General features: G+C 56.1%; 2 protein-coding genes across 2 annotated transcripts in view; both read left to right on the forward strand.

Moving 5' to 3' along the window:
- ganc (glucosidase, alpha; neutral C) overlaps positions 1 to 4,866 on the forward strand; it is a 15,001-nt gene extending 10,135 nt beyond the window's left edge. The window contains 15 exon segments of the mRNA XM_030087176.1: positions 15 to 89; positions 396 to 410; positions 412 to 493; positions 496 to 542; positions 613 to 709; positions 1,596 to 1,697; positions 1,767 to 1,941; positions 2,119 to 2,187; positions 2,489 to 2,553; positions 2,636 to 2,712; positions 2,791 to 2,865; positions 3,103 to 3,216; positions 3,676 to 3,788; positions 3,879 to 3,982; positions 4,369 to 4,866. Of these exon segments, the coding sequence (XP_029943036.1) occupies positions 15 to 89; positions 396 to 410; positions 412 to 493; positions 496 to 542; positions 613 to 709; positions 1,596 to 1,697; positions 1,767 to 1,941; positions 2,119 to 2,187; positions 2,489 to 2,553; positions 2,636 to 2,712; positions 2,791 to 2,865; positions 3,103 to 3,216; positions 3,676 to 3,788; positions 3,879 to 3,982; positions 4,369 to 4,493 (1,335 nt within the window). The 3' untranslated portion in view covers positions 4,494 to 4,866.
- A 3,073-nt stretch (positions 4,867 to 7,939) lies between these two features.
- capn3a (calpain 3a, (p94)) lies at positions 7,940 to 20,096 on the forward strand. The gene is made up of 21 exons (XM_030087184.1): positions 7,940 to 8,342; positions 8,422 to 8,491; positions 9,942 to 10,060; positions 10,410 to 10,543; positions 10,620 to 10,788; positions 10,897 to 10,980; positions 11,111 to 11,205; positions 11,291 to 11,368; positions 11,447 to 11,607; positions 12,604 to 12,773; positions 12,985 to 12,996; positions 13,121 to 13,329; positions 14,517 to 14,553; positions 14,691 to 14,768; positions 14,970 to 15,027; positions 15,200 to 15,264; positions 16,746 to 16,814; positions 16,888 to 16,966; positions 17,267 to 17,383; positions 18,017 to 18,075; positions 19,546 to 20,096. The coding sequence occupies exons 1-21, from the start codon at positions 8,091 to 8,093 to the stop codon at positions 19,570 to 19,572; spliced, it is 2,142 nt and encodes a 713-aa protein (XP_029943044.1). The 5' UTR covers positions 7,940 to 8,090; the 3' UTR covers positions 19,573 to 20,096.
- Positions 20,097 to 25,890: the final 5,794 nt, after the last annotated feature.

Raw genomic sequence — 25,890 nt, forward strand, 5'->3', positions numbered from 1 at the left:
TTCTCTCTCGGTGATCTTCGTACCTGGACTTCAGCAGCCGGGCCACCCGGGCCTGGTACTCCGGCCTCTTCAGCCTCAGCAGGTACCAGGTAGGAACCCGGGTCAGAGGTCAGAGGTTCTGCCTCCAGGAGGACCTGCGGTGGAACTCCGCTCTGCTGTGGACGTCCGTCTCTTTGGGGGCGTGTCTCTGTCAGTCCTCTGGGGACACCTAGTGGTCAGAGGGGGTTTTGCACCAGCCTCGCTGCTCGGCTAAGAAATGGACTCCGAGTCTGGGAAGACGCCGTCGACGGCGGGAATGTGGTTTGACAGAGGTCGTGACCTTCTGCCGGCTCAGTGTGTTTTTTTAACCTTTGACCTCGACGTGCCGGTCTCCCCGTGGCCTCCTGTCCCTGCAGGGTTCCACGCCGTCGCTTGTTTCTGTGGAACGACATGAACGAGCCGTCGGTGTTCCGCGTGATCCCCGAGCAGACCATGCCCAAAGACGCAGTGCATCATGGGGCTGGGAGCACCGGGAGCTGCACAACCTGTACGGCTTCTACCAGGCGAGTGGGGGCGGTGGGTCCGAGTCCCGGTGCCGGGCGGCGCCGCTGACCCGTCCTTCTGTCCCGGCAGCACATGTCCACGGCGGACGGGCTGCTGTCTCGCTCCGGAGGACGCCAGCGGCCGTTCGTCCTGTCGCGCTCGTTCTTCGCCGGATCCCAGCGATTTGGTGAGTTTGGGCGGGAAGCGGATCGGCGCCGTGTCGAGTCCCTCCGGCGACGGTCCCGGTGACGCTCCCGGTGACGGTCCCGGTGACGCTCCTGGTGACGCTCCCGGTGACGCTCCCGGTGACGGTCCAGGTGACGCTCCCGGTGACGCTCCCGGTGACGGTCCAGGTGACGCTCCCGGTGACGCTCCCGGTGACGCTCCCGGTGACGCTCCTGGTGACGCTCCCGGTGACGCTCCCGGTTACGCTCCTGGTGACGGTCCTGGTGACGCTCCCGGTGATGCTCCCGGTTACGCTCCTGGTGACGGTCCTGGTGACGCTCCCGGTGACGGTCCCGGTGACGCTCCCGGTGACGCTCCCGGTGACGCTCCCGGTTACGCTCCTGGTGACGCTCCCGGTGACGCTCCCGGTGATGCTCCCGGTGATGCTCCCGGTTACGCTCCTGGTGACGGTCCTGGTGACGCTCCTGGTGACGCTCCCGGTTACGCTCCCGGTTACGCTCCTGGTGACGGTCCCGTTGACGATCCCGGTGACGGTCCCGGTGACGCTCCTGGTGACGCTCCCGGTGACGCTCCCGGTTACGCTCCTGGTGACGGTCCTGGTGACGCTCCCGGTGATGCTCCCGGTTACGCTCCTGGTGACGGTCCTGGTGACGCTCCCGGTGACGGTCCCGGTGACGCTCCCGGTGACGCTCCCGGTGATGCTCCCGGTTACGCTCCTGGTGACGGTCCTGGTGACGCTCCCGGTGATGCTCCCGGTGATGCTCCTGGTTACGCTCCTGGTGACGGTCCTGGTGACGCTCCTGGTGACGCTCCCGGTTACGCTCCCGGTTACGCTTCTGGTGACGGTCCCGTTGACGATCCCGGTGACGGTCCCGGTTCCGCTGCAGGCGCCGTCTGGACGGGAGACAACGTGGCGAGCTGGGAGCACCTGCGGATCTGCGTCCCCATGCTGCTGTCTCTCAGCCTGGCCGGCATCGCCTTCTGTGGAGGTCCGCCTCTCGCCGCCGGACGGTCCCGGGTCTCCGCCCGGCCTGACGCCCTCTGCTCCTCGGTTCCAGCCGACGTCGGGGGCTTCGTCCGGGACCCGGACCCGGAGCTGCTGGTCCGCTGGTACCAGGCGGCGGCGCTGCAGCCCTTCTTCAGAGGACACTCCTCCAAGGACACCAAGCGCCGGGAACCCTGGCTCTTCGGGGAGAACGTGACCGCGGCTGTGCGCACCGCAATCCAAGAACGGTACGGAGAACCGGGTCCTCACCAGGACTCAGAGCTGCTGGTTCTATTCCCTGTTCTGTTCTTTTGTGGAACCATGAGCAGAGTGAATCCCAGACAGAACAGAACATGACGCGTGTTCCACCGTAGCAGCCCCGCTCAGTCCACATGGAGTTTCTGAGGGTCCGGGTCTGTCCTCAGGTACCGCCTGCTGCCCTACTGGTACACCCTGTTCTACCAGGCCCACACCGCCGGACTCCCCCCGCTCAGGTCGGTCCCGTCTCCAGCCCCGCCGAGACTCTGAACCTGTTCCAGCTTTAGAGGTCAGTGTAGACCAGAGGTGGTCCCTCCTGGTCCCTCCTGGTCCCTCCTGGTCCCTCCTGGTCTAGTCTGTTCCCCTGCGATCCTTCCTGCCCCCCCTGAACCCCGGCACCAGGACTGACCACCTCTGGTGTGAACATAGTGAGATTCTGAGATGACGAGGATGTTTGTGGGTGAATGGATGATGGATGGATGGATGATGAATGGATGGATGGATGGATGATGGACTGACGGCGCCCCCCCTCTGCAGGCCCCTGTGGGTGGAGTTCCCGGAGGATCCGGTCACCTTCTCAGTGGATCACCAGTACATGATCGGTGATCCACCCAGACCATGATCAGATCAGATCTCTGAGCCGCCGCTCGGAGCTGTCGGGGTTTGAACCGTGTTTCTGTGCAGGAGCAGCGCTGCTGGCCCGTCCCGTCACTGAACCCGGTGTTGGAGCCGTCTCGGTCCTCCTCCCGGGCTCCGCCGAGGTAAGACCGGGTCCAGGTCCTTGCTGGATCCCCCCTGATCCTCCCTGATCCCCCCTGATCCTCCGGGTCTCGTCTCAGGTCTGGTACGACGTCCGGTCTGCTCAGGCGTACAGCGGGGGTCAAACCGTGACTCTGCCCGTCACCGTGGACACGGTCGGTCTTCACACCATGGAGGCTTTGAACATGCTGCTGGGCCTGGACCCGGTCCTGATCCCGGTCCTGGCCCTGGCCCTGGCCCTGGCCCTGGTCCCGGTCTGGGTCCTGGTCCTGGTCCTGGTCCTGGTCCTGGTCCTGGCCCTGGTCCTGGCCCTGGTCCTGGTCCCAGTCCTGGCCCTGGCCCTGGTCCTGGTCCTGGTCCTGGTCCTGGTCCTGACGCTGTGCTGTGTGCAGGTTCCCCTGTTCCAGCGTGGAGGCTCGGTGGTCTTCAGGCGGACTCGACCCGGGTCCTGTACGGCGGAGCAGCAGGACATCCCGCTGGCCGTCACCGTGGCTCTAGATGCTCAGGTGAGAGCCGGATCGGACTCGAACCGGGTTCCCGTTCAGAGTGCCACTCTCCCAGTGTGACGCCATGTGAGGTCCCGGGGTTCGAACCCCAGTGCTCCTGCTGGAGCAGGGCCCCGGGGCTGGGTCCTGGTGGGACCGGGCTCCAGACCACTAGGCGGCGCTGGGTCCTGGTGGGACCGGGCTCCAGACCACTAGGCGGCGCTGGGTCCTGGTGGGACCGGGCTCCAGACCACTAGGCGGCGCTGGGTCCTGGTGGGACCGGGCTCCAGACCACTAGGCGGCGCTGGGTCCTGGTGGGACCGGGCTCCAGACCACTAGGCGGCGCTGGGTCCTGGTGGGACCGGGCTCCAGACCACTAGGCGGCGCTGGGTCCTGGTGGGACCGGGCTCCAGACCACTAGGCGGCGCTGGGTCCTGGTGGGACCGGGATCCAGACCACTAGGCGGCGCTGTGTCTGCAGGCGGCGGCTCGCGGCCTGCTGTTCCTGGACGACGGACTCTCCTTCGGCTACCGGGACAGGAAGTGCTTCAGCCTGCGCCGCCTGGACCTGCGGTCCGGCCGCCTGCTCTGCCGGTGCGTCCCGCTGCACGCCCCCGGTCTGGGGACACCCCCGGCCCGGTCCGTCTGTGGACGGGTGAAATGAACACATGATGTTTGTCTCAGGGCCGCCAGCGAAGAGGGGACGGCGGAGACCCGGACCCGGGTCCAGACCGTCACCGTCCTCGGCGTGAAGAGCAGACCGGCCTCTGTGACGGTGTGCGAGCCAGGTGAGCGTGTGTGTGTGTGTGTGTGTGTGTGTGTGTGTCTGTGTGTGTGTGTGTGTGTGTGTGTGTGTGTGTGTGTGTGTGTGTGTGTGTGTGTTTGTGTGTGTGTGTGTGTGTGGAGGTATTTTTGGTGAAAAAGGTTTGAGCTCCTCTCCTCTGATTGGCTGAGGGACCAGAGCTCCTCTCCTCTGATTGGCTGAGGATCTAAACTGATCCAGGAGAGCAGATGTTGTCCAGCAGAGTGTGCGCCGCTGCCTCGCTCCCGTCGGACATGTGGAACAGCTGGACTCCGGGTCGTGGAGAGCAGTGGAGAACACAGCTGGCCGTCCCGCCGGCTGTTCAGGACGTTCTGACGTTCTGACGTTCTCCTCGTGTTCTCTGACCTGCAGGCGCTGAAGGTTCTGCTGCAGCGTTCCGGTTCTGCGAGTCCAGCTGCACCCTGACCCTGACGGAGCTGCAGCTCCGGGTGGAGGCAGACTGGGACATCCACATCACCGCTTCACCCTCTCGATAACTTCACTGCTTCACCCTGTCATCCACATCACTGCTTCAACCTCTTAATAACTTCACCGCTTCACCCTGTCATCCACATCACTGCTTCACCCAGTCATCCACATCACTGCTTCACCCTGTCATTCAGATCACTGCTTCACCCAGTCATTAACTTCACTGGTTCACCCTGTCATCCACATCACAGATTCATTCTGTCAGAAAGGTTCCTTCACTGTCGGGCGGTCGAGGTTCTCATGTGGAAGGTGCTCCAGGCGTATGGACGGAGGTCGGTTGATCGGGGATTGATTGCTCGTGTCTTGTGATGGCTGAACCGGGTCGGCTGCTGTTCCTGTCGTCAGCTGACGGACCAGAGTCTTTCTGCTCTGAATAAAACTCTGCAGCTTCTGATTCGCTTTGTTTCCTTCGGGTTTTGTTTTTCCACTGAAACAGTGACGAAGCTTTGTTTTTGTTCGGGTGACCTGACCTCTGACCTTTGCTCGCTTGAAGCCAAAACTGCTGGAATGAGCCAGATTCCAGTTTAACGCCATGACAGCTGCAAATCCCCAATACGGGTCCGGATCAACACAACCGGGACCAGCAGAACCCATCAGAGACCTCTTCACCCCTGACTGACCCAGGAGAGGATGGAGGAAACCCTGCATGGGTGGAGGATGAGGGGAGGATGGGTGGAGGATGGGTGGAGGATGAGGGGAGGATGGGTGGAGGATGAGGGGAGGATGGGTGGAGGATGAGCGGAGGATGGGTGGAGGATGAGGGGAGGATGGGTGGAGGATGGGTGGAGGATGGGTGGAGGATGAGGGGAGGATGGGTGGAGGATGGGTGGAGGATGGGTGGAGGATGAGGGGAGGATGGGTGGAGGATGAGGGGAGGATGGGTGGAGGATGAGCGGAGGATGGGTGGAGGATGAGCGGAGGATGAGTGGATGATAGATGGATTCATAGATGGATGGCGGATGGATGGATTTATGATGGATGGATGATGACTGGTTGGGTTGAGGATGAGGGGAGGATGGGTGGAGGATGAGGGGAGGATGGGTGGAGGATGAGCGGAGGATGAGTGGATGATAGATGGATTCATAGATGGATGGCGGATGGATGGATTTATGATGGATGGATGATGACTGGTTGGGTTGAGGATGAGGGGAGGATGGGTGGAGGATGAGGGGAGGATGGGTGGAGGATGAGCGGAGGATGAGTGGATGATAGATGGATTCATAGATGGATGGCGGATGGATGGATTTATGATGGATGGATGATGACTGGTTGGGTGGAGGATGGGTGGAGGATGGATGGATTCATAGATGGATGGCGGATGGATGGATTTATGATGGATGATGACTGGTTGGGTGGAGGATGGGTGGAGGACAGATGGACGGTGTTGTGCTAGTTACTGAAAAATAGTGACTAGTTACAGTTCATAGTTACTTCATGAAAAAATTAACTCTTAAAGTAATTTAAACCAAAAAGTAATGCGTTTCTGAAAAAGTAACTTTTTAGTTACTTTAAAGGTTTTTCCAGTGCCGTCGGTAAATCGGGCTGACTGACTGAACTCCTGCGGCCCTGGCTCAGTCTGGACTTTCATCCTGGTCTCGGAGTGCAGCCGCTGCCTGGCCGTGGAGCGTCGCCCAGCTGGACAGACGCCTCAGCGTCCAGAATCCCAACGCCTGTTTCACTCAACAGCAGCCTGCAAAACATTAAAGTGGCTTAAAGCAAATAGAGGCCTTCTGATATAATCTGTGATTCAGAATCAAGTTTCACTCGGCACCAAGAACTTCTGTTACAGACAACGAATGAGATATGAGATGCAGACTGACGCATTTCAATACAAAAACAGCCAATGACGTCACAGGAAAACAAACAAATCCCCTCGGCAATACGTAAACAACAACATCTGCAAAATGCACATCAAGAAGAAAAACAATGAGCTGTAGAAACTGACAGGGAGGATAAATTAGCATGTTTCAGAATAAAAAGATTGCCAAATATCACAGAAATAGTATTAGCCATTGGCGCGCTCTGCAGCGCCCCCTGGTGCGTCTAGATCCAAGATGGCGGCGGCGCTCGTGCAGTTACGCTCAAAGATGTCTCCCAGCTGGATGAAGCCTCAGTCACATGTAACACATCGTTCAAAAGCTCATGAGACGGAGAACGTCATCGAACTTTATTTAAATCGGATTGTTGCATCTGGATTTTAAAGTTGTTCTAAAACAAACAGTCGGTGGTCAAAGAGCAGCTGGAGCCTCAGCTGAGACACAACAGAGAGAAATCCTCCTCACAGCACTTTAGTCTCTTTTCACTCCTGGTCAGCTCTGACCTGAGGAGAGAGAGAGAGAGCGAGAGAGAGAGAGAGAGAGAGAGAGAGGGGCCCAATGCTCTGTTTTCACTTCAATGAAACTTTATTGATGCTGGAATGTTGCAGGAACTGAGCGCCGCTGTGATGAAAACTATGAAACCACCAAGAGGAACGGAGCAACGGAACGTCTGGGGACGGAAACGGAGCTGCTGAGTTACAACAGAACAAGTTACGTTACTAGTTACTGAAAAAAGTAACTCTGTTACTAATAACACGTTACTGCCTAACACTGGTGATGGACGGATGATGGCTGTTTGGATGGATGATGGATGGATGAATATTGGAGCCAGATTCATTCTCTGGTTTCTGTTCAGGGTCTCAGTTCAGGTTCTGGGTTCTGGTTCTCGATGCCAGCTGCCTCTCTGGGCCTGGATGCCCGGCCAGGTTCTGGGTTCAGGTTCTGGGTTCTGGTTCTCGGTGCCGGCTGCCTCTCTGGGCCTGGATGCCCGGCCAGGTTCTGGGTTCAGGTTCTGGGTTCTGGTTCTCGGTGCCAGCTGCCTCTCTGGGCCTGGATGCCCGGCCAGGTTCTGGGTTCAGGTTCTGGGTTCTGGTTCTCGGTGCCGGCTGCCTCCCCGGGCCCGGCTGGGTTCTGGGTTCCGGTTCTCGGTGCCGGCTGCCTCCCGGGGCCCGGCTGGGTTCTGGGTTCCGGTTCTCGGTGCCGGCTGCCTCCCGGGGCCCGGCTGGGTTCTGGGTTCCGGTTCTCGGTGCCGGCTGCCTCCCGGGGCCCGGCTGGGTTCTGGGTTCCGGTTCTCGGTGCCGGCTGCCTCCCGGGGCCCGGCTGGGTTCTGGGTTCCGGTTCTCGGTGCCGGCTGCCTCCCGGGGCCCGGCTGGGTTCTGGGTTCCGGTTCTCGGTGCCGGCTGCCTCCCGGGGCCCGGCTGCCCGGCCGGGTTCTGGGTTCCGCGGCGGTTCTGCTGAGGCTGCTGGATGCTGAGCTCCATTGAGCGGCGGTTTAAAGCAGTGAAAGCCTTCTGCTGAACCGCCACTCCGCCGCCGCCCGCCGCCCTTTGTGTCACCCAACAATGACGGCGGCCGCCATTGTTGGCCCCGGCCAATGGGAGCGCGCCAAACACACACACGCACGTGTGTGTGTGTAAAGGTGAATGCAGGTTAGGTGAATGCGTCTTTCACAGTGACGGAGCGACGGAGGAGGAGCCAATCACATATCAGCAGTTTGGATTTATGCCAGCGTCTTTTGGCCCGTAAGACTTTCCAACGTATCGGAGGAAGAGCGCCAGCGGACACGACATGCCGTACACACCGTCTGGCTTTTTCTGCGACCGGCTGATCCGGGAGCGCGAGCGCAGGGACGGCGAGGGATCGCTCGCCAAGCCCGTGCGCTTCAACGGCCAGGACTTCGGCGGCCTGCGGCAGGACTGCCTGCAGAGGAAGAGCCTGTTCGAGGACGAGTCCTTCCCCGCCTCCGTGGAGTCGCTGGGCTTCAAGGAGCTGGGCCACAAGTCCAACAAGGTCAAGAACATCGTCTGGAAGAGGCCCAAGGTAGGACCGGCGTGGAGGGCGGGCCCGGTCGGAGGACCGGATCCGGCCCGGCTCAGCGCCTCTGTGTTCCCGTCCGCAGGAGATCTGCGAGAACCCGCAGTTCATCGTCGGAGGAGCCAGCAGGACCGACATCTGCCAGGGGGATCTGGGTAAATCCTGCTTTTTCACTCTTCTGTGGTTCTGTGGTGGAGCGTTAACGGTCTCACTCACACACACACACACACACACACACACACACACACACACACACACACACACACACACACACACACACACACACACAGGGCTGTGGGATGGCGCCGGCCCCGGGGCCCCCCGCACGGCCTCCATATTGTGCTCGCTGTTTGGAAGGGAATCCGACCAGCAGCATTTCTCATTCAGACCGGAGATAAAGGACGGCGTCCGTCCAGCGCCGAAAGACAGCCGGACATTGTTCCGCCGAGCGGCAGGCACAAAGGACACACGGCAGGGGGCGTGTCCACAGCATCCAGCAGGGGGCGTGTCCTTCACAACAACAGCGTCCAGCAGGGCGTCCGGGCAGGACGCGGCAGCAGGGGGCGCCGTTCAGCCTTCAACACTCCACAGTGCTCTACGTTTGACTCAGACTGTCAAAACATTTTTTTTTAAATCGCAATTAACTGCAGAATTTCCATAGTTAATCATGATTAATCGCGTTTTGAACTGCAGGTTTAGAACCAACGTTCCACTGAGAGAGAAATCAGAACAATCAACAGTAAATAACAGAACCATCAGGAGAACAATCAGAATGATTAAAGCTTTACAGAACAGAAAACATTAACAGAACCAAGGCCCACAATGCACCTGGGCTCAGGGGGAGGGAACCAAGGCCCACAATGCACCTGGGCTCAGGGGGAGGGAACCAAGGCCCATAATGCACCTGGGCTCGGGGTGAGAGAACCAAGGCCCATAATGCACCTGGGCTCAGGGAACCAAGGCCCACAATGCACCTGGGCTCGGGGTGAGAGAACCAAGGTCCACAATGCACCTGGGCTCAGGGAACCAAGGCCCATAATGCACCTGGGCTCAGGGGGAGGGAACCAAGGCCCCTGACAGTGAAATGACCTGAACTCGGTTCAGAACCGTCTGAGTTCTAACTGCTCTCTGTGGAACCTCGATAATCCTGATCCTGTGATTAATCCTGATCAACAAAGTTGAGCTTTTGACATCCAGACTCTGATCGGTCTCCGTGAACCGGAGTCCCGGTGAAGTGTTCTCCAGAGAACACCAGCGTTCCGTCTGTCCATCGGGTCCAGACCGGACCTCTGCAGGGTTCCACTGAGGCAGGTTCTGGAGAACTGAGGAACCACCGGGAGGAGAGGGTCTGTGGGAAAGTCTCCAGAACTCATGTCCAACTGCTGTTCTGGTTCTGGACCAGTTCCTGGTCTCCTGTCCCCACGGTTCCTGAGGGTTTTGGGTTTAATCTAACAGACTGAGACGGAAATGCTGTCAGCTGTAGTTTGAAGTCGGGGTGTGTGTGTGTGTGTGTGTGTGTGTGTGTGTGTGTGTGTGTGTGTGTGTGTGTGTGTGTGTGTGTGTGTGTGTGTGTGTGTGTGTGTGTGTGTGTGTGTGTGTGTCCAGGGGACTGCTGGCTGCTGGCCGCCATCGCCTGCCTCACCCTGAACGAGAAGCTGCTGTACCGGGTGGTTCCTCAGGAGCAGAGCTTCTCCGAAGGCTACGCCGGAATCTTCCACTTCCAGGTCTGGACCGGCTGAGCCTCCCTCCACCTTCCTCCACCTCCTCCACTTCCTCCACCTCCCTCCTCCACCTTCCTCCACCTCCTCCACTTCCTCCACCTCCCTCCTCCACCTTCCTCCACCTCCTCCACTTCCTCCACCTCCTCCTCCTCCCTCCGCCTCCTCCACTTCCTCCACCTCCCTCCTCCTCCCTCCTCCACCTCCCTCCGCCTCCCTCCTCCACCTCCCTCCTCCTCCCTCCTCCACCTCCCTCCGCCTCCTGGACCGCTGCTCTGCTGTTCCGGGACGGGAATGTGAAAAGCCGTTCCCGATCCCGGACTTTCCCGACCACGTTCTGCTCTCCCTCCATCAGTTCTGGCGCTATGGCGACTGGGTCGACGTCGTCATCGACGACCGCATCCCGACCTTCAACAACCAGCTGGTGTTCACCAAGTCTGCGGAGAGGAACGAGTTCTGGAGCGCGCTGCTGGAGAAGGCCTACGCCAAGTGAGAACCTCCGCCTTCTGCCTGAGTCCGGTGGGTTCTCCGGTTCCAGCAGCGGCTGATCCGGTTCTGTGTTCAGGCTGCACGGTTCCTATGAGGCCCTGAAGGGCGGGAACACCACCGAGGCCATGGAGGACTTCACAGGCGGAGTCACCGAGTTCTACGAGATGAAGGAGGCGCCCAAGGAGCTCTACAAGATCATGAAGAAGGCTCTGGAGAGGGGCTCCTTGATGGGCTGCTCCATCGATGTGAGCTCCGCCCACTTCGCCCTGCAGGCGCCGGAACGGGCCGGCTGGTTCTGACGCCGCCTGGTTCTGACGCCGCCTGGTTCTGACGCTGCCTGGTTCTCTCCGCAGTCGCTGGTTCCTGCTCGGTTCGAGACCCGGACGGTGACGGGGCTGGTGAAGGGCCACGCCTACTCTGTGACGGCGGTGGAGGAGGTGAGACAGGGCCATCCACCCCTCCACCTCTCCACCCCTCCACCCATCAACCCATCAACCCATCCATCCATCCAGATCTGGACCCAGGTCCTAATCCTGATCCTGATCCGGGATTTGTCTCTTCCTGCAGTGCAAAGCGTCTCCGAACAAGGAGTCCAAGGTCCGCCTGGTGCGCCTCAGGAACCCGTGGGGCCAGGTGGAGTGGAACGGTCCCTGGAGTGACAAGTGAGACCTTCTCCCAGTACCGTCCGGTCCGCCCAGCTCAGAACCGCCACCTGTCGTAACCTCCGGCGTGTCTTTGTGTCCTCAGCTCCAAGGAGTGGACCACTCTGTCCAAGTCCGAGAAGGAGAAGCTGCAGCACCAGAGCGCCGAGGACGGAGAGTTCTGGTCCGTCCGCAGCTCCAAGGTTCTCCGTCTCGCCTCGCTGTGGTGTCCAACGTTCTTCTGTCGGTTCTTCCTCTTCAGGATGTCCTTTGAGGACTTCAAGAAGAACTACACCAAGATCGAGATCTGCAACCTGACCCCCAACGCCCTGGAGGACGACAAGATCCACAAGTGGACGGTTTCTGTCAACGAGGGCCGCTGGGTCCGAGGCTGCTCCGCTGGAGGCTGCAGGAACTACCCAGGTACCCCCTGTTCAGACCCCCTTACAGACCACCCTGTTCAGACCCCAGTGTACTGATCCCCCCGTAAAGACCCTCCTGGACAGACCCCCCTGTAAAGACCCCCCCTGTAAAGATCCCCCCCCGGACTGACCCCCCCGTACTGACGCCCCCGGACTGACCGCCACTGCACAGGTTGGACTTTGATCTTTGACCTGTTCCCAGTGAGGTTTTTCTTCTTGAAGCTGGTTCAGAGCTGATGATTGGCTGCGGTGAAGTCGGTTCAGAGTAGCCTCGTAAACTGGCCCCGCCCACTCTACATCCACATTTGGATTGTGGAGCTGGGGGGGTCTGGAGACAAGACAACAGAAAGAGAATGGGACTCGGCCGGGAAACGGCCGAGCCAATCAGCGTTGCCGCTTTGTGTTTTCAAAATTTTTTGGCGAATTCCGGCGGCTAAACCGGAAGTGACGTCATCACTGCGCGTTGCGGAGATTACGGACTTTAACTTTAACCATCGTCTGAAAGCTGCAGTCAGTAAAGTTAGAGCCGAAACACCAAGAATTACAACAAGAGCAAGAGTCTGGCCTGGTGAGTTTCTAACAAGAAAAGACGTTTTTTCGCGTGTCTTTGCGTGTAGAGAAGCTAAAGCTAAAGAGCTAAAGCTAACCCTTAGAGAAGCTAACGCATTTTGATGACGTATTTGTTTGGAAGCACTGATTGGCTGCAGTACGCTGTCAGTCGGAGGAGTAACCAACGCCCCCTGCACAGAGTTTGTATTGCCTGGTCCCCGGACCCCCCAGCTACTAAATCCCAATGTGGATGTGAAGTGGGCGGGGCTGGTTTACGAGGCCAGGTTCAGAGCTGACGATTGGCTGCGGTGAAGTCGGTTCAGAGCTGACGATTGGCTGCGGTGAAGTCGGTTCAGAGCTGACGATTGGCTGCGGTGAAGTCGGTTCAGAGCTGACGATTGGCTGCGGTGAAGTCGGTTCAGAGCTGACGATTGGCTGCCTTGTCCAGACACCTTCTGGACCAACCCTCAGTACCGCCTGCGGCTGCTGGAGGAGGACGACGACCCCGAGGACAACGAGGTGGGCTGCACCTTCGTGGTGGCGCTGATGCAGAAGAACCGGCGGAAAGAGCGGAAGATGGGCGCCAACCTGTTCACCATCGGCTTCGCCATTTACGAGGTCGGTCACCTTCAGCACGCCTTGGCTGGATCACGCTTTACATTTAGAGTTTTCATCTGAAAATGTTAAAAATTGACCACAGTTGAGAAAATATGATTTCTAACATCTTCAAACATCACATATTGACTTGGTTTATTGTTCAAAAGACACTCAGAATCAGACTCTCGCTAATTTAAAGTGTGACATGAAGATTTCTTTGTTTTGTCTGCAGGTGCCGAAGGAGGTGAGCGAAACGCCGACCGGCTCAAGCTGTCTCGCTGTTCTCGTAATCCTGAAAACCGTGGAGGGAGGATTCCGGTTGTTGACGCGTTTCTCCCCGCCGTCGCCACGGCGACCGTCTCCTCCAGATGCACGGGAACAAGCAGCACATGCAGAAGGACTTCTTCCTGTTCAACTCCTCCAAGGCGCGCTGCAAGTCCTACATCAACCTGCGGGAGGTGACGCAGCGCTTCCGCCTGGCGCCCGGCGAGTACGTCATCGTGCCGTCCACCTACGAGCCGCACCAGGAGGGCGAGTTCATCCTGCGGGTCTTCTCCGAGAAGAGGAACACCTCCGAGTGAGTGCCGGCCGGTCCCGGGGGTCCGGCGGCGGGTCCCGGGGGTCAGGGCTGGGCGCTGAGACGCAGACAGGAAACCGTCCCGCTGAGACGGGTTGGCGCCGGAGCGTCTCCTCCGGAAGACAGTTCAGCCGCTTTTATTGTGAAATCCTGGAAGCTCCTTTCTCCCAGTCCCAAACGGAGAGATGTGCTTTTCCTGTAATCTCGGTCGAAGCACGTCTGAAGGAGCAGAACCCGTCCCTGGTTCTGGACGTCAGGAACGGTTCTGTCCTGTCTCGGCAGGTCTGAGACCAGGACCTCATGGGAGGTTCCACCGCTCCACCCGTCCGTCGGTCGTCCTCATTTGTCTCCTTCGGCCGTAGCGATGCAGCCTTCAGATCAGCGCCCAGCCCTCGGGCCGAGACGGGCCGCCGCCGCCGCCGCCGCCGGTTCTCCGTGTGGGGGTGTGTCTGTGATGGCGGAGGGAGGGGGACTCAAAAAACCAAGAACAAACTGTCTTAACAGCGATTTGATTTGTAGAGCTGGACGAAATCGGCCGCAGTTCGAAGCTGTTATGGAATCTTTTTTAGGACAAGCCGCTTCGCATTCGGACATGATCCGGTAAACTTTCTGAATATTCAGTCACTCACCCCCCGCCCAACATCGCCCCCTGCTGCCCGGGAGGACCAGACGCACCGCTGCAGACCCGGCACCCCGGAGGACTCCAGTCTGAGGGACTCGGACCTGGTCTGCAAACCTTCAAAGAGCAAAAACAACCTTTAATCGCTCAGGTCCAACCAGTTCTGATCCCACCTGCTCTTTCCCGACAAAAACATTTTATTGGATTTTATGTGAGACACCAACAGAACGTGAGGTGGAAGGAAATCTGTCCCGGGTCCACTGGTAGGGGTCGGGTTAGGCGAGGGTTAGAGTTCAGGTTCAGGTTAACATTGGGGGTCGGGTCACATAAAACCCAATAAAACCAGGTTTGGTCCGGAAATGGTTCAGGGGATCGATACTGAGGGACAGCAGGTCTGTCCAGGACGAGCAGACGGCCGGAGGACTCAGGTGGTATCGAACCGCTGATCTCAGCTCTGCTTGTGGTTCCGGGGCGGTGTGAGTCCGGGACCCGGTGTTCTGGTCTGAGTGCTGCTGGTAGCTGCACGTGAGGACGGTGTTGTGACTGCTGTCTGTTGGTCTTCATTCAGGGAAATAGAGAACAGGATCGAGGCGGACCATCCCGTGGTGAGTGTCTCCTCCCCGGTGCTCCGGTACCGGAGAGCTCTCCCGGTTCCTCTCTTTTCACCGGCGTGTAGCTTCTGCTGAGGAAGCGGCGGTGGCGTGGCTCTCATCTCTCCTTCTGCTCCTCTCTCTGGGACCAGCCGGCGCCGGCGTCGGCGGGCGAGGAGAGCGAGGACGACCAGCAGTTCCGCTCGATTTTTCAGGAGATAGCCGGCGATGTGAGTAGATCAGAACGCCATGTTCCGCCGGTCGGCACCGTCCTCCCAATCCCGGGGATGGGTTTGGTTTAACTGAAGCACCAGGTTCTGTTCACCACATTTACAATATTTATTTAAATATGAAGAGAATCGGAGGGAGAAGGGTTCTGCAGTTTTTTTCGGCGTGACGTTTCAGCTGACGAACTTCTTCATGTCTCACAGGAAATGGAAATCTCAGCCAACGAACTGAAGAACGTTCTGAACAGAGTGATCACCAAACGTGAGTCCAGAGCCGTCAGACACACCGGTAACAGCTGGCAGAGGTCACAGAGGTCAGGTCAGCTCAGGTGAAACTCACCTGTGAGTCCAGAGGAAGAACATCAGGAGGAGACAGGAACTGGCCGGGCTCACCGGAGGTTTCAGACGTCAGCTGCTGTTCTCCTCGTTTCCAGATAAGGACCTGAACACCGAGGGCTTCAGCCTGGAGAGCTGCAGGAGCATGATAGCTCTGATGGACGTATCCTTTGTATCGAGTGCTTTGGGCTGCCGAGACCCCGGGGCGGTGATCAGTGATCAGTGATCAGTGATCTACAGACAGTGATCAATAAGGAGAGATCAGTTGGCAGTAATGAACGATGGCTTACTGCCAAAAAGTCTATCCATGCAGGAAGTGACACGGGAGGTAGAAACAGGAAGTGAAAACAGGAAGTGGAAACATGGGGAGTAGAAAGAGGAAGTGGAGACATGGTAAGTAGACACAGGAAGTGGAAAAAGGAAGCGGAAACATGGTGAAGTAGAAACAGGAAGTGGAGGCATGGGTGGAGTAGAAACAGGAAGTGGAAACATGGGAAGTAGAAACAGGAAGTGGAAGCAGGAAGTGGAAACATTGATGAAGTAGGAACAGGAAGTGGAAACATGTGAAGTAGAAACATCAAGCGGAAACATGGGTGAAGTAGAAACAGGAAGTGGAAACATGGGTGAAGTGGAAACAGGAAGTGGAAACATGGGTGAATTAGAAATGGGAAGTGGAAACATGGGAAGTAGAAACAGGAAGTGAAAACAGGAAGTGGAAACATGGGGAGTAGAAAGAGGAAGTGGAGACATGGGTGAAGTAGAAACAGGAAGTGGAGACATGGTAAGTAGACACAGGAAGTGGAAAAAGGAAGCGGAAACATGGTGAAGTAGAAACAGGAAGTGGAAACATGGGAAGTAGAAACAGGAAGTGGAAGCAGGAAGTGGAAACATTGATGAAGTAGGAACAGGAAGTGGAAACATGTGAAGTAGAAACATCAAGTGGAAACATTGGTGAAGTAGAAACGGGAAGTGGAAACATGTGAAGTAGAAACAGGAAGGGGAAACAGGAAGTGGAAACATGGGTGAAGTAGAAACGGGAAGTGGAAACATGGGAAGTAGAAACAGGAAGGGGAAACAGGAAGTGGAAACATGGGTGAAGTAGAAACGGGAAGTGGAAACATGGGACGTAGAAACAGGAAATGGAGACATGTGAAGTAAAAACAGGAAGTGGAGACATGGGAAGTCATGCTGATCCGACTGACAGATTTCTCAGATCTCAGTCATCAGGTTCAGTTTTTCCTTTTCCTGTAACTGAAGGACGAAACATTTCAGTTTTCACCACGGAGAAAATCCCAGGACTGAAGCTGTGTTTTGACCCTGAACTCATCCTGCTGCTGCTGAACAGCTGCTTTCTACTGGTTTTCAACTTCAGTTGAAAACTGGACCTCATTTCCACGTGGTTTTGAGTGGTAGAACATGGAGCAGAGAGGTCAGAGGTCGGCGCCCGAACAGATGACCTCTACTGATGGTTCAGGACAGTTAATGGTCCAGTTAGCAGGAACCCCGTTTCCAGGAGAACAGGAGGAAGAACGCCACATGTACAGCCATGCACGGCGAGCTGCAGGGTGGCGGGCGGTCGACTGTTGGCACAGGTTGTTGTCTGGTTGATGCTGTTCTTGGTTTCAGTCTTAACCGAGTGTGTAGATGGACGGAACGGGTCGACTCAACCTGCAGGAGTTCAGACACCTGTGGAACAAGATCAAACAGTGGCAGGTCAGAGCTCCGCCTCCCTCTCTCCGCCCCCCCCCCCCCCCCCATGTTCACGTCTCCTCTTGTCGTCTTTCAGGGAATCTTTAAACATTATAACTCGGACCAGTCCGGCAGCATCAACAGCTACGAGATGAGGAACGCCGTGAACGACGCAGGTGAGGAGAGAACGTTCCTCCATGTTCCTCCATGCTGCTCTGACTGTACCTGGCTCTTCTGACTGTACCTGGCTCTTCTGACTGTACCTGGCTCTTCTGACTGTACCTGGCTCTTCTGACTGTACCTGTATGCTCTGCTCAGACTGTATCTGGCTGTTCTGACTGGACCTGTCTGCTCTGACTGTAGCTGTCTGCTCTGACTGTAGCTGTCTGCTCTGACTGTACCTGGCTGCTCTGCTGACGCTGTCAACCCATCCTGTCCTTGTCACTGTACAGTCATGTGTCTTATGTCCCGCTCAGGCTTCCGTCTCAACAACCAGCTGTACGACATCATCACCATGAGATACGCCAACGAGAGCATGAACATCGACTTCGACAGCTTCATCAGCTGCCTGGTGCGGCTGGAGGCCATGTTCAGTAAGTCCACAGGGGGGGGGGGGGGGGGGGGGCTGCATGGTGGGAGGACTGTTGCATGCTAGGGATTCTGCATGGAAGGGGGGCTTTACGCTGTGGGGGCTGCGTGGTGGGGGGGCTGCATGCTATTGGTTCAACAAGGTTCTCTTTTCCAGTGGCCATGTCTCGGACTGGTTTGTGGGTGGTGCTTTTGTTTATCTTCATTTGTTTGTTGGGGGGTTGTAGGGTCATCCAGCTCCGGTTCCACTCTGGGTTCTTTAACGTTACACATCTATTTGTGCTTCCGTTGGTCTGATCTTCAACTGCTGACTGAGACGACGGTTGTTTCCATGGGTGAAGAACTTGAGTTGTTTCTGAAGGAAAATGATCCTCAAGATGAAGAACCCCTGATCAACACTGATTCCTGGCGAGGATCTACGATCCTCCAGTGGATCTCTGATCAATCCAGATTACTACACACATTTTAAATCTCATTCATAAGAAAGAATTTAGAACCTGTTCTGCACACTGAGGAACCTCCTGAGGAGGAGGAGGTTCTGAGGGTCCTCCAGCTCTTGAGGAGGGGAGAACCCTGAGAGACGTTCTGTGAGTTCTTCAGAGTCCGCTGTTAAATTACGGTGTCATGTTTCCTTCCAGGAGCGTTTCAGGCCTTCGATCAGGACGGAGACGGAACCATCAGACTCAGCGTCCTGGAGGTACGACAGCAAACACGAGCGACTGACAACCACCGTCTGAACGACTGATGCTGTGGACGTGGTGAAACATGAACGACTGACGCTGTAGACGTGGTGAAACATGAACGACTGACACTGTAGACGTGGTGAAACATGAACGACTGACACTGTAGACGTGGTGAAACATAAACAACTGACGCTGTGGACGTGGTGAAACATAAACGACTGACGCTGTAGACGTGGTGAAACATAAACGATTGACGCTGTAGACGTGGTGAAACATGAACGACTGACGCTGTAGACGTGGTGAAACATAAACGACTGACGCTGTAGACGTGGTGAAACATGAACGACTGACGCTGTAGACGTGGTGAAACATAAACGACTGACGCTGTAGACGTGGTGAAACATGAACGACTGACGCTGTAGACGTGGTGAAACATAAACGACTGACGCTGTAGACGTGGTGAAACATGAACGACTGACGCTGTAGACGTGGTGAAACATGAACGACTGACACTGTAGACGTGGTGAAACATAAACGACTGACGCTGTGGACGTGGTGAAACATAAACGACTGACGCTGTAGACGTGGTGAAACATAAACGATTGACGCTGTAGACGTGGTGAAACATAAACGACTGACGCTGTAGACGTGGTGAAACATAAACGATTGACGCTGTAGACGTGGTGAAACATGAACGACTGACGCTGTAGACGTGGTGAAACAAACGACTGACGCTGTAGACGTGGTGAAACATAAACGATTGACGCTGTAGACGTGGTGAAACATGAACGACTGACGCTGTAGACGTGGTGAAACATAAACGACTGACGCTGTAGACGTGGTGAAACATGAACGACTGACGCTGTAGACGTGGTGAAACATAAACGACTGACACTGTAGATGTGGTGAAACATGAACGACTGACGCTGTAGATGTGGTGAAACATAAACGATTGACGCTGTAGATGTGGTGAAACATAAACGACTGACACTGTAGACGTGGTGAAACATAAACGACTGACACTGTAGACGTGGTGAAACATAAACGATTGACGCTGTAGATGTGGTGAAACATGAACGACTGACGCTGTAAACGAGGTGAAACAAGAACGACTGACACTGTAGACGTGGTGAAACATGAACGACTGACGCTGTAGACGTGGAACATGAACGACTGATGCTGTAGACGTGGAACATGAACGACTGACACTGTAGACGTGGTGAAACATAAACGATTGACACTGTAGATGTGGTGAAACATGAACGACTGACGCTGTAAACGAGGTGAAACAAGAACGACTAACATTGTAGACGTGGAACATGAACGACTGACACTCTGGACGTGGTCCTGTTTCAGTGAATCCTGTCGCTCCACCCGTCCCCCACCGGGTGGAGCTGTCACAGCCGCAGGTTAAAGGTCAAAGGTCGCGCCCCTGTCCTTCATGGTGGTCTCCTGCCGTCCGTCTCGCTGTCTCTTCTCTGCAGTGGCTCCAGTTGACCATGTACGCCTGAAGGTGACCCGACCTGACGACGCCGTGAGCCTTCATCCTCTCCTCCTCCTCCTCCTCCTCCAGCCCTGCAGCTCCTCCCCTCCCACCATCGTCATCATCATCTTCATCATCATCATCATCAGTCTCCTTTCAGCCATTCCTTCACATTTTTCAAGGACGCTCGTACCGTACTTCTCTCAGGCAGCAAAAACACACACAACCTCTTTTTTTCTGTCACGATACCTCAAACGCCTTTCTGTTGAAGTTCCTGTTAGAACGTGACCCGGTTCTCCGGTTCTCCGGGCTCTCTGGACTGTCAATCTGTCGGCCTTCTCACAATCAACACTTGAAGCTGCAGCGAAACACAAACTCCACTTTTATACCAGCTTGTTTTTGTCTGTGGGAAAATCCTCCTGGACCAGGAGGGCTGGTCCACACCTCCCCCCAGCAGCACAGCGCCCCCGGTGGACACTCTCAGGACGTCCTCTGGCCCGTCCGCCAGGCCTTCGGCTCCCCGTGTGGACGGACGCCGGTCAGGAGGCTCAGACAGGGATGGAAAGAAGAACCAGGCCAGACGGTCGGACTGCAGCTCTCTGTCATTATTTCTTATTCAGGCTTCGGTCAAATGAGTTGAGTGTAACGGCATTTCTGACTTTACCCAATAAATGACTGTACGGGTTCTGGTTCCACTGGGTCTGCGTGGATTCTGGTTCTACTAGGTCTGTATGGGTTCTGTTTCCACTGGTTCTGTATGGGTTCTGGTTCCACTGGGTCTGTATGGGTTCTGGTTCCACTGGGTCTGTATGGGTTCTGGTTCCAGGCCGCAGATTAGGACCAGTAGCTCTGTTTGAAAGTCAGGCGCCTCCTAGTGGCCGTTAAAATAACATCCGGACTGAAGGACAGTTTTAATGGAGCGAGTTGCTCTGAAAGTCCCATCTGACCACGAACACGGTTCTCTACATGGAACAATGATCCTCAGCTCGACTTTCACCACAGAACCAGATCTCTAAAATAGTTTCTGAAACAGCTGGACGGAAGAACCGCAGTAAAAACTAAAGAACGGAGAAACTTCTCTGGAGACGGGCGAACGCGTCACCCTCATCACAGCCAGTCCTGCAGGTTTTCATTCCAGGAACGTTCTCTCCCAGGGGAGCTGCTGCTATGCTGGTTGCTATGGTGGTTGCTATAGTTGTTGCCATGTTGGTTGCTATGGTGGTTGCTATGGTGGTTGCTATGCTGGTTGCTATGCTGGTTGCTATGGATGCTGTGAACAGCAAACTGGAAGGAAGTTGACGTCAGACTGATTTTCTTTTTAATGCTCCAAGTTGTCTTCAAACTAAAGACAAGCTGCTCCTTTTTAACCCAGGAAGCTGGAGTGTTGGATGCTGGTCTGGCTTCGCTCAGGACCCTGCCTGTGGCCGTTTGACCCCAGGCGGTGGGTTCTACTGTGGCTGTTTGACCCCAGGCGGTGGGTTCTACTGTGGCTGTTTGACACCAGGCGGTGGGTTCTGCTGTGGCTGTTTGACCCCAGGCGGTGGGTTCTGCTGTGGCTGTTTGACCCCAGGCGGTGGGTTCTGCTGTGGCTGTTTGACCCCAGGCGGTGGGTTCTACTGTGGCTGTTTGACCCCAGGCGGTGGGTTCTGCTGTGGCTGTTTGACCCCAGGCGGTGGGTTCTGCTGTGGCTGTTTGACCCCAGGCGGTGGGTTCTACTGTGGCTGTTTGACACCAGGCGGTGGGTTCTGCTGTGGCTGTTTGACCCCAGGCGGTGGGTTCTGCTGTGGCTGTTTGACCCCAGGCGGTGGGTTCTGCTGTGGCTGTTTGACCCCAGGCGGTGGGTTCTGCTGTGGCTGTTTGACCCCAGGCGGTGGGTTCTGCTGTGGCTGTTTGACCCCAGGCGGTGGGTTCTGCTGTGGCTGTTTGACCCCAGGCGGTGGGTTCTACTGTGGCTGTTTGACACCAGGCGGTGGGTTCTGCTGTGGCTGTTTGACCCCAGGCGGTGGGTTCTGCTGTGGCTGTTTGACCCCAGGCGGTGGGTTCTGCTGTGGCTGTTTGACCCCAGGCGGTGGGTTCTGCTGTGGCTGTTTGACCCCAGGCGGTGGGTTCTGCTGTGGCTGTTTGACCCCAGGCGGTGGGTTCTGCTGTGGCTGTTTGACCCCAGGCGGTGGGTTCTGCTGTGGCTGTTTGACCCCAGGCGGTGGGTTCTGCTGTGGCGTCAGACTCTGGTTTCCTGATGATCTGAGATCAGTGGGATAAAGTCCAGACGCCCCACAGTTCAAGGTTCAGGTCTGTTTTACTGCGTAGAGCAAAAGAGCAACAGAGGTCAAAGGTCAAATAAGATTCACACTCACACACACACACACACACACACACACGTCCACGGAGATGTTGGGTTTGACCCAGTAACCCAGTAACCTGTAAACAGTCCCGCCCCCCCTGTACACGGCGCCCTCGGCGGCCGCCCAGTTCGCCTGTGCCCGGAGCCGGCCAGCTGAGCATCACGTTGCCATGACGACCGAGAGTCGTGTGTCCACGGTGATTCTCCGGGAATGGCAGAGGAAACAAAACAGCTGGGAGGCTTCTGACGGGCGCCAACCATGAACCCGCCCCGGGTTCTGTTCCCTCTCCTGTTTGGTTCGTGGAGGTTTAGTAGAACCAGGAAGTAGACGGAACCAGTCCTCCTCTCACAGGGAAATGTTCTCCACGTTTCTTCACGCTGCCTCCTGAAGCAGGGTGGAACCTGTTGGATCCTTTACTTAATCCAGATCATTCCGATCCACATTTCTTCAACAACTGGTGGTGAAACATGAGGGGCCGGGTCCAGCAGGGGGAAATGATGTTGGTTTCAAAATGAACCTGACTCCCACTGGAACTCATTAGAACCCCGTAGAACCCGTTCAAACCGTTGAATCTCAGAGTGTAAACAAACACATGAAGGTCCTGGGTCCAGACCGGGTTGTGGTCTCTGGCTCTGGTTCTTCTGGTCCAGACTCTGATTTTCACATCCATCATCTGTTGATTTGATTTCAGGAGTTAAAGTTCAGCATCAATCAGCCAATCACAGCTCCTCCTCTGTCCAGGTGATGTGGTCATGTGACGGGCTGGCCCAATCACATCACACCAAAAAAAAAAAAAAAAAAAAACATCACACCTGGCTTACAGAGTTCAGTTCATGACCTGCTGGAGGCTTCACAACGCTGTGGTGACGTCACGTTAGCCACGCCCACCTTTATATACAGTCGATTATAACACTGTGGTGACGTCACATTAGCCCCGCCCACCTTTATCTCTAGTCATTAGGTGCGTTCGCGATGGCAAAGCCAGAGGTAGGCGGAGCTAGACGAAGTAGACGGCGCCGTGGGGCGGAGTTATCAGTCTGCCTCCAACTCGGACAGTTCTGTGGTTCTCCATGTTTGTGTTTCTCATGACTCCCACAGTGGGGGGCCCGTCGTCCGGGGTGTCAATTAGGGGGGCCCCCTCAGTCAAAATATAGTATTTCATTAAAAACATTAAGTTTTCAGTCTATTATGTCCTTGAAAAACAACAGCAAACTCTGCTGGCTTGCTCAGATCAACAGGAAGTGTTGTGCTGTTCAAAAGTCAAAAAAAGAGGAGACTCCAGCTCTGCTGAAGCTGAGAGCTGCTTATTTTATCATTTGTTTGTTTTTTTGTTTTTTTACTATTTGTGCTTTTTAGCAGTGTGGTTAATGATCATACGTTGTTGGACATGGTAGAACAGGCCTCTGATCTGTGGATTCTGTTTTTTGTGTTGCTCCGTTACTTTTTCGGCACCTATGCGTCCCCCCCACCCCCGGGTTTAAGCCACCGCCCCCCCGACCCCCGTCTACACTGGGCTGGAGTCGGGACTGGGTGTTTATTTATGCAAATAAAGCGTGTTGTCATCAAACTGATGACGAGTGGGCTCGGGTCCAATCCCCTGCCTGTCTGAACCAGAGGGGTGGGCCAGGCAGCGGTGAGTTGCTCTCCAGCAGCTCACCGCGGCTCCCTCTGTGACCGATCTCGCGAGTTTTCGATGCCCTACGTAGGTCCTACGTGTCAGTGACGCCGGGCCAAATCTGGGCGGGGCGGCTCAAAAGTCTCAAAAGTCTGCCTCTGGCTTTCTCATGTCGAACGCACCTAGTTATATAGAGTAGGTGCGTTCACGATGGCAAAGCCAGAGGTAGGCGGAGCTAGATGAAGTAGACGGTGCCGTGGGGCGGAGTTATAAGTCAGCCTCCAACTCGGACAGTTCTATGGTTCTCCATGTCTGTGTTTCTCATGACTCCCACAGTGGGGGGGGGTGTGTGTATTTATGCAAATGAAGCGTGTTATCATTGATGAGCAGTGGGCTGGGGTCCAGTCCCCTGCCGGTCTGAACCAGAGCGCTGGGCCAGGCAGCGGTGAGTTGCTCTCCAGCAGCTCACAGCGGCTCCTCTGGGACCGATCTGGTTCAGGTCTCGCCAGTTTTCGACGCCCTATGTAGGTCCTACGTATCAGTGACCCGGGCCACATCTGGGCGGGGCGGCTCAGAAGTCTTAAAAGTCTGCCTCTGGCTTTCTCACGTCGAACGCACCTAAAATTTGCAGAAAAAAAGTATTTGCAGCTGACGTCACACACCCAGCCTCGCAATGCACGCTGGGTAGTCGTCGCCATGTTGGAGTGAAAACAAACATTCAGGCTCATGACTCCAGAGGATTATGTGCTGATGTTGGTCAGAGCAGCCGGATGGATGGAAACGACCACAGAGCGGTGAGGAGGTAGAACATGGAGTGTTTGGCTGAACAGCTGAGGTTCGGTGAAGAAGAGAGAAACATGATCTGAGGAGCTGCGAGTGAAGCTGGGTTCTGGTTGGTTCTGGTCCTGACGGGAGGCGGTGGCTCAGAGAAGATCCTGGTGGAGCAGACCGATCTGGTTCTGGAGGGTTCGGGGTCTGGAGGTTGGGGTGAGGGGGGCGTGTCGAATTGTTGCATCTGGATTTTAAAGTTGTTCTAAAACAAAGCCTCAGTGGTCAAAGAGCAGCTGGAGCCTCAGTCAGGGAGATGAAGGCTGGAGCCCCAGGGGCGCACCAGTAACAAGACACGTTCCAGTTTTCAACTATTCCCTTTTCACACCTGCTTCTCGTGCAAGCCTGTCACTTACCTGTCAGTCAAAAAAAGAAAGGGGCGGGGCTAAAATCGCGCAACAACCAGTGGGAAAAAAAACATTATCAGGCGAGTCTGCTGGAGAGAGAGCGCCCGAGACTTCCTTCTTTCTGCCATTATGACATGTGATCACTTTCCCTGGGATTGAGCTGACTACGGCAGCCTGTGTGGTTCAAAAAGGTGCAGTATCTAGAGAGCTAAAGCCGGTGTGCTTCCACGCATCTCATCCCATCTCATCGCATCCCAGGTCGACCCAAGCCGCTCCGAGACCCCCCCATTTAGCTGCTCTCGGAGCGGGGGAGTTATGCTGAATCCCGTTCCACCCCTCAGCCCCCCCCTTGGCCCTTCCCCTCTTTGTGCTCGTTCACGTGGAGGGTGGGAGTGTACCAGTTGTCATGATGACGGAGGGGTAGGGCCAAGAAGGAGGGCCAGTCCCCCCTCCAAAAGGAGATTCTCCCGAGGCACGCTTCAATCGGAGGGGTTTGATCCAGTGGCGGCCGGTGGCGAGGGGCGCTTGTTCTGTCAGCCTAGACCGAGACTGGCGGGCGGGGTTAATTCACTTTGGCATTGGCGGGAGCGCTCGTTTCCACACCCGCGCATTCCAGGCGCATTCCAAACACAACAGATAGACGATTATTTTCAATAAACTGGTTTCTTCAACACCGCCCGCCTGGAATGCGCGGGTGGGAAACGAGCGCTCCCGTCAATGCTGAAGTGAACTAACCCCGCCCGCCAGTCACGGTCCAGGCGAACAAAACAGGCGCCCCTCGCCACCGGTCGCCACTGGATGACAGGTTTCCCAGAAAGCCTTCCAAGATCGGCAAGATGGCGGCGTCCGCAACGGAAGAAGTTCATAATGTCAGTATTTTGTCAATCAATAAAGTTTTAAAATGTAAGAAAAACTTTCTTCTTCGGCAAACAATTGTCGCATCTGCTGCGTCATCGGCAGCGGCGACTACTGATGACGTACGCAATTTTCGAAGGGGTGTTCCAATTCGGAGGGTTTACTTTCAGCCCGACCCCTGAGAACTCCCTTTCATGGGGGGAGGGGTAAGGGGGAGGGCCAGAAAGAGAAATGGGATTGGGCCTCAGAGCGACAACGAGAGCGAGTGGCGCTTTCACAGCAACACGGTGGCGCCGTGCTCGGCCCGAAGGCTCCGTTAGGTGGAGCTAAAGTGTGAAAACACCCCAGGCGTCTGGTTT

The sequence above is a fragment of the Salarias fasciatus genome, unplaced genomic scaffold (assembly GCF_902148845.1).
Source record: "Salarias fasciatus unplaced genomic scaffold, fSalaFa1.1, whole genome shotgun sequence".
Lineage (NCBI taxonomy): Eukaryota > Metazoa > Chordata > Actinopteri > Blenniiformes > Blenniidae > Salarias > Salarias fasciatus.

Bases quoted from the DNA above. Each gene is read 5' to 3' on its own strand.
- capn3a (XM_030087184.1), top strand. From the start codon at position 8,091: ATGCCGTACACACCGTCTGGCTTTTTCTGCGACCGGCTGATCCGGGAG. The intron at 11,206-11,290 runs GTGAGACCTTCT...TTGTGTCCTCAG, and splicing joins AACGGTCCCTGGAGTGACAA to CTCCAAGGAGTGGACCACTC. The intron at 18,076-19,545 runs GTACGACAGCAA...TCTTCTCTGCAG, and splicing joins TCAGACTCAGCGTCCTGGAG to TGGCTCCAGTTGACCATGTA.